Source organism: Hippoglossus hippoglossus, chromosome 14 (assembly GCF_009819705.1).
Source record: "Hippoglossus hippoglossus isolate fHipHip1 chromosome 14, fHipHip1.pri, whole genome shotgun sequence".
Lineage (NCBI taxonomy): Eukaryota > Metazoa > Chordata > Actinopteri > Pleuronectiformes > Pleuronectidae > Hippoglossus > Hippoglossus hippoglossus.
The window spans coordinates 19,264,449-19,277,121 of NC_047164.1; the positions used below are offsets into that span (position 1 = coordinate 19,264,449).

The 12,673-nt window shown below is 41.7% G+C and overlaps 1 protein-coding gene across 3 annotated transcripts in view; it reads right to left on the reverse strand.

Moving 5' to 3' along the window:
* srrm3 (serine/arginine repetitive matrix 3) overlaps positions 1-12,673 on the reverse strand; it is a 75,602-nt gene that overhangs the window by 9,034 nt on the left and 53,895 nt on the right. For 2 of the 3 annotated variants that reach the window (XM_034606184.1, XM_034606187.1), the window contains exons 4-10: positions 10,244-10,345; positions 9,670-9,750; positions 9,081-9,149; positions 6,520-6,555; positions 6,230-6,280; positions 5,516-5,623; positions 4,171-4,333 (exon numbers count right to left, since the gene is read on the reverse strand). In XM_034606184.1, coding sequence (XP_034462075.1) covers positions 4,171-4,333; positions 5,516-5,623; positions 6,230-6,280; positions 6,520-6,555; positions 9,081-9,149; positions 9,670-9,750; positions 10,244-10,345 — 610 coding nt within the window. The remainder of the gene's footprint in view (positions 1-4,170; positions 4,334-5,515; positions 5,624-6,229; positions 6,281-6,519; positions 6,556-9,080; positions 9,150-9,669; positions 9,751-10,243; positions 10,346-12,673) is intronic. The other variant, XM_034606186.1, reaches the window with a different exon arrangement.

The following is a 12,673-nucleotide window of genomic DNA, read 5'->3' on the forward strand; positions in this document are numbered from 1 at the left end:
CATTTTGGCCTGGGTCTTCTTCAGCAGCAAAACTTCTCTGTTCGGAACTTTTCAAACACAAGCAAACTTTGTTTTTTCATTACTCATCAGGATAAACACAGGTGAGCTGAGAGTTCACTTTCAAAATGGCTCGGGTCCCTTTAAAATAACATTCATGTTCATAAATGTGTGAGTTGTCCTGAAGTTATTTTTAAATCCGTGTATTCGTGTTTCGAGTGTTTGAATACGTCCTTAAATAAAGAGCAAGAGGATGACCAGCCCCACGTGGGACCGTCCCAACAACTGCAGGGGACACAGACGTAGACGATTCCCAGAGACAAACGTTAAGGAAAGAGTCAGTGCACTGCTCTTCATCAGAGATGGGGAAAGTAAACACACATGTATTCACCAAACCAGACACTTAGAGCTCATCCCTGATGAGATGGTGTATGTCCGGCATATTATTTGAATTTTCTATCTGTGCAATTTCAATGTCATCTATGTCATTCTATTGTTCCTTGTGTTTATACTCTATTTTACTTATTTATTACCTTTACTTAGTGCGTATTTCACTTTTTGCTGCAGTAAGATGTTACATATCCCAACAGTAGGAACTATCTAATCTTATCTTTTTTTTTTTTACACCTTAGTCTGTTTCATTTATAACTTTCCTTAATATTATTTGTGCTTATTTCACAGTTATTTTCTGAAACTAACTCACTTTTCTTTAGGGAGCTGGAAAGAACTGCTGTAGCCTGAAAACAGTAAACACCAACTGCAACTACGGGGGGGGAGCACTTCACTTCAAACTGGTTGTTTCCCTCCCCCCCACTGGCCACAAAGAGTTACAAGGAGCCAGTTCCACACCTGAAAAAAAACTTGAACTTACTACACAGAGGTGAGACTTGTTGGAAGTGTGTCGCCACGTTTTACTTTTTGAAGAGAGAAGGCTACAAGGAGAGTGACTGCATCAGAACTACTTGTCTGATGGTTGAACAGCTTCGGAATCGCCCCAGCACCTTTCCAATGCTGTATAGTGGCAGATGTGTCCGACATATTCGGTGACTTTCAAAACGTTCAATCCGACATGCACCTCACACTGGGATTGGCCAGCTGTGAAGAGGTGAGAGAGTAAGAAAGGTTTGAATTCTCCACACAACTATTTCTGGCTCTATTCATGTGAACAGCTGGGTGCAATAGTCAAAAAGAACAAAAACTAGAATAAATGTCTTTTAGTCTCACTTTCTACATATTTTAATAACTATTCCACCTCCACTCTCTATATGATGGCTGGATTTTCACTTCGACTTAACAGGGATAACGACTTTTGATTTCTGGTGTTTTTGAACAAGAAATTGCAGTTTGTAGTTTTTTTAACCAACTCGTAACAGGTTAGTTAGGCACATCTGCCCAAGTTTCCCACCTCTGATTAAGAGCACAGCACGTCTGCTTCCCAAAGCTTTTCTATGAGAAGCATCCAGGACTGTCTCCCCCTGCAGTGGGTGGGACAGTCTCACACAGGACTAGGGGACGACTACAGGTACAGTACACAAACTGAGATGATAGATAGAGAACCAGAGCTGCTGTACAGAAACCACACAACTGCTGCAGTAAAGTCAGACTTCAGTTACATCCAGGATCTGCCACGCAGAACCATCCTCCTGTGCAAAGGTTTCACTTTGAGGATTATTATGACATATTTTAGCCTTTGGTGGAGATTAACAAGAGCGTGGCAGCATCACCTTTTACGCTCCAAAGATGCTGCTTAGCAAAAAATGCGAGCCAATTAAACGCTCCTCTTTCACTACATCCCGTCTGCACAGCTAGAAAGAGCATGATCTCACAGACATCCCTTGCCATTCTCCACTGGCCTGAACAGACAGAGTAGGAACGGAAACGTCAGGGACAGAAGATACACCGCCACCTGAGGGCAACATGCACGTCGACATGGTAAAGTCAAGTGGTATAGAGAGGAGCATTTGTGTTTGACCCCTGGTGCTTTGGCAGGAGCTGTTGAACGCCTGGAGGAGAAGAGGATCTATCACTGAGCAGAGCGTGTGCTTGAGAAGAAAGACAACTGTATTGACAAAAAGAAACTAATACACGTACCCAGTTAACCTACTTGGTCCAGTTCCAAAGCATTTGAGTGCTTTTTGTGTAAACGAGACAGAAAGATTTGGGGATTTATTCATTGGTAAATACCACTTAAATTGATAAGGAGGGAAAAAAGAAACAGTAATGACAGAGAAAAGAGATCAGATGAGACCTCAGAGACACATGCAAGCTGGATCAGAAAACAGCAGACACAAGCTCTTTGGAGGGAGAGTGATGTTCGCAGCCCAGTTAGATGCTTATTCATCAGGAGGAGATCGTTTCACAAGGAGACCTTTTGCTTACGTGACGTCTTTTGTTTCTGTACCAACATAATGGCTGTCATCGGACTGCAGCTCTAATGATCCAGTTATGGTATGGAGGAGCCAGGTGGTCTTCATACCAGCAGAAAGTCATTTAAAACTCATCACAGACAGTGTGTTTTAGATAATCAGAGAGTAACACGCACAAACAAGGGGCAGTTCATATATAAATTATGATACCTAAGTCTTCATGAGCATTTTGAGGGCCGTATGTGGTGCTGCTGTTTTATTTTCTTTAAGAACAGAACTGTGGCCCATTCCGTAGTAAGGGTCCATTCAAGGAGGGAAGGAAGTGTAAAAATGCCAAAAATAAAAAATCAATTCAAGAAATAAAGTGAAATACAATACACTTCGATACAAACTGTGTAAGTTCCATTTTAATTGAATATAAGCAGTTTTCTTAATAACAAATATAACTATTCGTACAGGCCCACAGGAAGCAGTTTTAATGTTAGCTCCACCCGTGGTTGCGCTTCCAAGCTATGTCGAATATTATGAGTCTAATGAAAACTAATGACGGTGCTTTATATTTAGTACTGACTATACCCTCCTCCTGATCTAACAGTGTGGGTGACACCTCTCATGGCACTATTCTTCTTCTTCAAGGTACTATATCTCTGTATATACAACTGTGTTCTACTATTTATGAAGCCACACCCACATTTGCCTACTCCAATCACATCCCAAGAATTTGATTTAAATTCCCCTTACGACTAAAGTTGCCCACATATTCTGTTTCATGTGGGAGTAAATCACATTACTGGAGCTGAAGACACTAACTTCTATTTCACTGGGATTTTAATCAATGAAGTTATTTCAGACTTAAAGCTAAACATTTTTTACTTCTAACATATACTTTTAAAGCATAAAAGGAAGTACCGATCAAATTATGTAATGTTTTTCACTTGATTTCTTGATTAATTCGTTTTCATTTTAAATCTCCCCTACACCCCGGAGGAAACAGCTGAGACCTGGTATGGTGAACTGCACCTTGTTCAGAGTCTTATTTTGTAACAGTTCATTTTGTCAGACTTGGATCAAGACTTTCACAGCAAATATTTTGACGAGTAAAGGAGGAATTTCAGATTGTTATAACTTATAGCACCATCAGACTTCTGGCCGATTAAGACTTTGTCTGCAGAAGTTTTTCCTGATAGACGCATTTTCTGTTATTTTTCTTCACATGAGTTCCGAAGCTGTCATACCTGCTCTTAGCTCGACTTGTTTTTATTTGGGTTATGCTGCAGCACGTACCCACTTGTGAGAAACAATAATTGTTTTGCTTGTTCATTTGGAAACACTGTGTGCCAGTGTGGCTCATACTTCCATCCAAGGTGTGGTATGCTAATGCTGTGCACTGACTCGGAGCGTGTGTGCTGAACAGAAATACTAGAACCTCGGTTGTCTTTGCTCCCTCACTCTGTTAGCGATAAACAGCGAGAACAAACAAAAAAACAAGATGGCAGAGGAGTCAAAGAGAGCCAGAAACAAAGCAGCAGGAGCGGCAAGTTTTACACAGGACACAAGTGTCTTTAACATGTCAATATTAATAATATTATTACTAAAAAACTCTCCTTGGAATAACTGAAGAAAGAATTAAAAAATAAATCTTTCAGTATCGAAGAAGATGAGAGTTCATGTCAACCAACACAAAAGAGGAAGATCAAATGTATTTGTAAAGACTGTGGTAGGAGTTAGAGTTAGGTGGGGGGGGGGGGGGGGGGGGGGGGGGGGGGGGGAGTGGGGGTGAGGGAGCAGAATAGAGGAGATTACATACATCGTGCCCTTTCTCGCCCTCGGCGTGGTTGAGTCTGCTGGCCTTGCCGTTGCGGCTTCGCTGGGTGTGGTCCCCGTTGTGCCACGTGGCGGGGCTGTTGGGGCCCGGGGACAGCGCGGGGCCGGACGCCTTTGGTCCGTCTGTCTTGTGCTTGGAGTTCAGTCTGGAAGAGCAGAGCCAGACAGCGACACAAGAGGTCAAACACAAGCATCCAACATCCTGAGGAACGACGCTGTGAGGCAGTGTTTTGTTTCTAAGATGACCCTTCATGTTTTAGACCTGTGCTTTAAATCTGGATTTTCATTTGCTGTTATGTGAAACTGGAGTAATGTTATAGCTAATCAATGTTTTTAGATCACTTTTTATTAGTGTTGAAAAGGTCTTTATTTTGTTTTATTACATTTATTGTATATGACTGACTTTTATTTATATTTTTTTCTTCTATTGTTGTTCATTTTCAATCTCCCATAATGTTTGTATGTGTAAGTGTGTTGGGCTACAAACAGGTGCTATAAACAGTAAATGAGGTTTGAGTTCAATGTTCAATTGACTGTTTTCAGAAATGAACTACGCAGAATGTCCACACAATTGGGTCCAAATTTCTTCTGTAGTTTGCCTTTAACATATGAAGATGTTAAAGGCAAACAAGAGAATGTACAGATCCTCTGACTCTGACATTTCTATTCTCTCGTACAACCCCTTCAGATAATCTCCTGAAATTGAACGGAGGTGCTGTAATTCAGTGCATATCTGAAAGCAGCTCTAGTGTCACATTTGTGAGTAAATTGTGCCTTTATTGATAAATAGGGCCTGTATTTATTAAAGTGCTAAAAGAGAAGTTTGGGGGAATATTTTTCTCTTCTTCTTCTTCTTCTTTATTAAAAAATAATGACATTTATTTTCTTCCGACTCTGAAGAGAGCTGCAGAGGTCTCTTGAGCAGGTTCGAGAGTAGTCGACTGCAGACTTAGGACGAGAGGACACACCTTCTAAAACATTATTTTAAGAGTGACTGTACAAAATGCCATGTTTGGAGAGTTTCTCGTGAGGTCACAGTGACCTTGACCTTTGACCTATTGCCACTAGATTCTAATCAGTAAATTTTAGATTTCGTGTTTTTTTTCCCCATCATTCTGTGTGTGCAGAGTGAGACATCACATCCATTTAAGACCCGCTGACGAGCCCCATTTGTATCCTAATCTGTCCCCTGAGAGTAAATGAGAGAGAGAGAGAGAGAGCGAGACTGACAGTCACCATGGCAACCGCTCGACAGTCAGTACAGCAATATCAGTGTGTGAAAAAAAAGTGAAATGCATGTGTGAATGTGTGTGTGCTGAGCAGTGTACCTGGAGGGAGATTTGGAGGTGCTGCGGGTGGAGGACAGGGAGGCGCTACGGGAGCTGCAGCAGCTGCCTTGACGCTGTGAACTCCTACTGGGGGTCTCACCGGGGGACCTGATGGATGACAACAAACGGACAAACACACCACACCCACACACACACACACACAAGCATACATATACGTACACAGTCATGTGTATGTATGTATGCATATATCACAGGGAAACACAAATGCCACGGCGAGCTCAGTAGTCAATCTACCGTTATGTAAAACAGTTCATGCACTGCCACACACTTTTCAATATATATTCTAATTAAGACAGGGTGTAATGTATTGCATTGTAATGGTGTTAAACTCACACATAATGCTGAGGAGATGCTCTCCGTGCTTTGGACTTGTTAACATTCTCTGTGAGTCTGAGCCTGAGATAATGACTGTAAAATACCAATATAAATTTATGAGACTGGATGTGATTCCTATTGTAGCCATTGTTGAGGACTGAGATGCCTGTTCTCTGTTTGTTTTACTGTGTGCAGAGGACAAACTGTGCTTAAATTATTCTTACACATGGCACAGTCTGTTTGCACAGAGCATCACATTTTACAGAGAATGAATGTGAAGCTTTGTTTAACTGAATAAAGCAGAAATACTGTGGGTTTTTCCTGCCGGCTCAACATTAACATGTAAATGGCATTAGAGGGATTCGATGTGTGTCTCACCTCTTTTTCTGTTTATTCTTGTCTTTGTGTTTGTTCTTTGGGCTGCCCGATCTGAAACGAATGTCATGTGTAAGATAATGAAGCTGTGTACATAAAACAATGGAAAATCCCTTTGTTAAAAACACAACTCACTGTTCTTGCCCATACGGCCAGAAATTACAACGGCACACACACACACACACACACACACACACACGCACACACACACACCTTACAAAAACTAATTTGCCTTGATGCTCACTGTCATGAACACGGCTGTTAACAGTGCTGTTTTCATCTTTCATACACACCTGTATCTCCGCTTATTCCTGGAGCCAGATGCAGATCTACACAAACAAAAACACCACAGTCATTATAATGATGGTATCACGACAGCTACAGCTATCACACAACATTCAATCAAATGATACATACACATTGTGCTGCGACTGTGGGCCTGTTTCAAGAAGCAGCTACACAGAGTAATCTGAACGCTCCCAGGTTTATCTTTTCCTGAGAAAAGGTACATTTACTGTACATCAGTGCACGTTCCAGATTTGGTGATGGTCCTGGGAATAACAAAACCCTGCTCCTTTGAATAGTTAGGACATCGATGGTTGCATTTTGATCAAAGCCTCGCGGCTGAGATGTGTGCTGTCATCAATCTGTGCATCACCTTTTTATACTTCCTTTTTTAACACCATTGTTTATTGTCATATTTTCAAATTCACCCCAAAGAATAGAGAGACATAAAGCTGCTGAAGTGTCAAAAACAGGCTCTGACACAAACATTAAATCGTGTACGGCAAAAAGGTTTTATAATATAACATTATGTATTTGTATGTGCCAACTAATCAATGGAATATTTCAGCATATATTTCTGCACCTTCAATGATGCGCATGTGAGCCCCCTCCTTGCAAATCAATCTGAATCACATGCAGCTATAGAGATCTGCAGCGACGTCTCCAGGGGGCTCTCACAGCAGGCTTTCAGTTGGTATTCCACAGGTGTTGAATGTCACATTTATTTTTTCATAAAAAAAACAAAAAACATTTCTGGCAGTAAAAGATCCTGCGACAAAGCAGGAATAATAAACTCAGAGCTCCTGTGGCAGTTTCCCTTTCACTGCACGTCAAGCGTAATGGTGGGGACGCTGGCTATTCCTCCGTCCTCAGTGACTGACACGTCACCTCTGTATCACTTTCACCCTCATTGCAGTTTCCATGGTGATTAGTCGGACCGGTCTGCGAGAGATGTTGCTATTTTCCTGAAGAGCCCTACATCTCCCCTGCTGTGTAGCGCACCTACAGAGTGCAGCGTGGAGTGGGAGGGAGCGGCGGCACAAAGACGTGTTGATTCACTGCGAGGGGACCAATAAAGCTGTCACGGTAATGTGTGTGGCTGATATGTGACTCTGGGCTGTGGCCCCGGTCGCTGCCCATGTTTCCCCACTGGAGGGAATCACAGGGGGACAACTGTGCAAGAGGTGATATTTTGGAGCACCGATTATTCTCTTCATCTCTCGCACGGACCCCTTCTTCTAGTACAAGGACATGGATACTACATGTGAGGCAAATATGCTCCTCACGGTTGAGCTCAAACTGGAGCTATTGTTGCAAAGAGCTATTATTCTACAAACAATCAGCAGCATGAATGTAAGCAGTGTACTCTCCCTTCCCAAAGTCCACCTTAAAAAGGAGCATCAAATCAGTTTGTCTCCGGGGAGGAACCTTGCTTGCCCCCCTCTGCCTCATCTATGCATTATTCATATAAAAAACAGTACCTGCAATGCAGAGCAGCTTTGGTGCGAGGCTGGCAGGGGGCTGTGGGGGTGAGGGGGCTGAGGATGTGCGTGGATGGATGAGAGGTGGGAAACAAGAGCAGGGCAGAGCAGTGATGCTCAGCAATTTGGTGAGAGGCTCATTTTTCTTGTGTTGTGCGCCCCCATACAGGTTGGGTTATTAGAGCAACACGTTTTAGCCCCACTCCCCCCGAGTCAGGCGGAGAGCGGGAGAAACGAGGAGGACGGAAAGCTACAATTGCTTATTGTCGTTATGATATCCCAGGGCGCTGCGCAGGTAACTGCTGATGAGCTCTCTCTCTTTTCCTATCTCCTCTTCCCTTTTATCTCTTTTGTTATTGTCTTTGTAACTCCATATTCCCTGCTTCCTTGCTTCCATTGTCTTCCCTTTAATTTTCTCTCTTTCCTCCTTTCACTGTTCTCTTCCTCAAGAGCTCTTTTTCCTCTATATCTTTCTTCCTATCCTTTTCTTCCCTTATCCCTTGAGTTTTGTATTGCTTCCATTTTTGTCTTTCTTCCTTTTCTTCTCCTATATTTCTTTCTTTTGTGATATCATTCTTAACTTTATTCCTTTACAAATTCCTCCACATTCCCTACTTCCTTTCCTCCATTGTCTTTCCTCTTTTTAGTTTTCTGTCTTTTCTTCTTCTCTTTCTTTGTTTCCCTTACTGTACCTTTCTCTCTCTGCTTCCTGTATTTCCTTCATTCATGCTGTCATTCTTCACTTCCTTCATTTACTTATTCCCTTTCTTTTTCTTCCCCTTGTCCTGAATTATTGCACCAAAGAGGCAAACAAACACAAGAATGTCGTGAATGTAGTAAAGAATGTAGCCCATACAAAGTATTAAATATTATCCATAAATAATATAACAATATGGCAACGTTCATGGCACTTTTTACTTCAGGTTTACGATAAGTGACAGATCACATGTGTAACGTGTCTGAACACCCGTCACTGTGAGGGCAACTGTTGACATACCCTTGTGATGACATGAGACACACACACACACACACACACACACACACACACACACGCACGCACGCACGCACACACGCACGCACGCACTCACCTGTCTCGTTTGTGTTTCTTCCCACTCTTTTTCTTCTTCTCTCTGCGCGTGGGTGAGGAGCTGCCAAACCTATTGAGGGAGAGAGGGTACATTTTTCACATGTGCCACGTTTACAGAATGAGCCTCCGATTGCTGCTAAATTCCGGCGGTTCACTTATCAGTCATTACACTACACCTCGGGGGGCTCATCGTTAGGGAAAGTGTCATCCCTTCCCACAGAGGCACGGCTAATTTTTCTCACAGAGGCGCTCTTTGTCCCTGGCTCTATTCACCCCTCTGCCTTCCTCCTCCGTTTATTGTCTTCTCCTCACTGTTGATGTACTACTCTCTTTCACTCTCACTCCATATTATTTTACTGACCTTGTCAAAAGAAGATAGAAAATAACACTAAGCTTTCCCCATCACTCACTACAACCCCCCCATCACCACAACTGCAGTATCTGTTGGTGTGTATGCAATATTCACACCAAAATAATTGGAACTCACCACCTCACAAAATCTCTGTGTAATCACTCTACCAATGAGGCACATAATAAAAATAAAAAGGGGCAAAATTGAAAAATCATCAGCAAAAGCTGTTTCCACTCACCTGCTCCTTCTGCGGCCAGATTTCTTCTTCTTCCTCTTCTTTGGACGAGGGGATGGAGAGCTGCTTGATTTCCTCTTCACTCTGAGTTGGCCACAGGAATCCAGAGCGAGAGGGAGAGTGAGTGATTGAGATTATAAATAATTGTTGTAATGTGGTTATTGATTACAGTTATGATTATAGTTATTTGCTGCTGAGGCAATAACAAGGGTACATTTCCTCATTCCCTCCTACAACACACAATATTCACGCAATATGTCTTGCAATGGAAACAGGAAATCGCTTCGAGGAAATTACACTTGTCTGTGAAGTGGCACATCCAGAAAGAACGATCTAAATGACTCTGTGCATTCAAACATAAATAAAAATGGCTCTTTATCCATGTGCGGGCAGGAGCCTTGCTAGTAGATCTGAGGAGCATTTCTTTTGTCATGATATCAGATTTATGGTTATGGATATGATGAAAGACATCCCCCAGAATCCATTTGAGGGAGATTATAGTTGGCTGATTAATTTCATCACTTCTCAGGTGAGAGGTGGTCGACACAACAAGCGTGTGTTTAAACGTGTGCTTTACCTGCTGTCACTGTGGTAATCATGGTCATTGTCTCCGTCTTCATAGCCGGCCAACTGAGGGTCCTTTTCATACTCGCCAGGCTGATAGTGCAGGTGGTTGACCCTGAAAAGACAAGAGTAAAGAGTTGAGTGTGATGGAGGCGGAGAGTATGTGGGTTATACAAGAGGAGTAAAAGTACCTTTATGAATTATAATGTAAAAAATATGCTAAGATTTGATAATTAGCACTACATACAAAATATGGCTGAGTAAGTGGCAGATCTAGGATTTTTCCAAATCAGGCGTCATAAAGGGGCCACAATTTACACAGAGGGGCCAATTACATGTCCAACATCCATGAACAGCTCCTGATTCATTAGGTTGCACATTTATGGCTTTCCTTGTTTACTGGTAGGTTTGAGCAAGGACACGCATCATTGGATATGTTTCGAAAATTGTTCCTTGTTCAAGCACATTGTGTATTTCAAAAAAAGAATTTGCATATGTGCTGAGGCTGATGAGATGGAAATAGGGGAATGTGAATAGTTCAATTACTGTAGGTTTCATTGTGAGGGAGGCATAAACATCTCCACTATTAATCCTATATATATCTATATCTATATCTATATATCTAAGATATCAAATGACAGTGCCATTCAAACAGCCAAGCTGCCAGTGTGGCTAATAATCATACATTCTACCAACTAATATGGTAGCTAATTTGAAAAATAAGTCTATTTGTTATTTTATTAATCACTATTAAAAATATATTTTTCTAAAAATTCATCAGAGCAAATGTAGACTTTGATGTCAGACTATCCATTTGAGAAGATTGTCATATGTCATTGTTTTTGCAAAATGTGCTTATTAAATCTAAGACAACTATGGACTTGTCATGCTTGCAGGATGGTAAAAGAGGCTGATGGGGGGAGGGGGTGGTTGAGCAGCGGATTCTGTGCTGTTTCTGATGTGCACAGTCTGTTTTCTGGGCCCAGATCAAACACATTCATTTAAGATATGAGACTGACCCAGTTTCTTTATTCATCACTCGTGCACTAAACTTTTTTTATTACTTCGATTTGTAATCTTTCCTCACCACAGCTGTGAGTGACAATATCATCATTTCTCACAGGCTGACAGCTTGTGGGACTCATATCTTCTCGCTTGTTTGCCACACATAGTTTATTGTATATACAGACAGATGGCAGCCACCTTCTACCTAATCCTCACTGCCCCACTGCCCCCTTCCCTCCTATGTGGCCTCCTCTGATCCAAATCTGACCTTGTTGGCTTAAAAAAACAAACATTACTGATTAATAATTCTCATGCAGTCGCATCTCTCTGACCTTCACAGGTCCCAGTGTTGGTATAAAGCTCAGCAGTGCTGTGGGGGTTTGTGGTTCTGTTTTCTTACTCTTTTAAAAGCAAAAGATAATGCATCTCGAGTAAAGAGATCAAACACATAATGGAACACTATCAGATCAGGATAAAGAGGAACAAAGACTTAATAAATGGTGCAAAGTATCTGGAGGGACAGTGTGGAGTGGACCTGAACAGGGAACAGGCCGGACGCGGTTCGTTTGGAGGAGACGAGGAAACAGAGCCTTTAATTGGCTGAGCACCACTGGGCACAGCAGGGAAGACAAGCACCAGCAAAATAAGCTCACTTCACAATGACAGGCCTTTCTGCACACATACACAGAAATATGTTAGTTCATGACACACACACACACACACACACACACACACACACACACACACACACACACACACACACACACACACACACACACACACACACACACACACACACACACACACACACACACACACACACACACACACACACGCTGCACTGCTCTCTCTAATGAATACACTTGCATTGTGTACATTTGAACTTGAGCAACAAAAACAACAGTTTTAGAATCAGTTGAGGGGAGAAGTAAACGACTGTAGGTGGTGTGGTTGTGGCAGAGTTCACATGAAAGTACAAAGTTAGTTTTAACGAGTTCAAATTTTAAAAAGTTAGAAACTGCCGACCAGTGCATATTGATGAGAAGGAATTTTGGATAAAGCACACTCTGCAAGCTGATGGCACTCATTTTATCACTTTTATCACAAGAATAGCTAAATATTGATATTGTGTGGTTTTGGATAAAAATGTCGGTATAAAGATGCCAGAAGTGAACATCCAACAAAAATTTTAAATAACAGTAAATGCCAGTGATCTTTGTAGTGAAGATGTATGTAGAATATTTATCTATCACATGCATTTCTAAAGCTTTGTATTCATTAGACTATCATTTAGTTGGAAATCATTCAAGATATGATGCTACATTCTATATTGTAAAATACCAGTGATGGCATTGACATACTTTATTTTTCATTTATTTTTAATGGCTGTCCAATGTATAAGAGTGTGAGACATTTACAACATGTGTTCTATTTACAT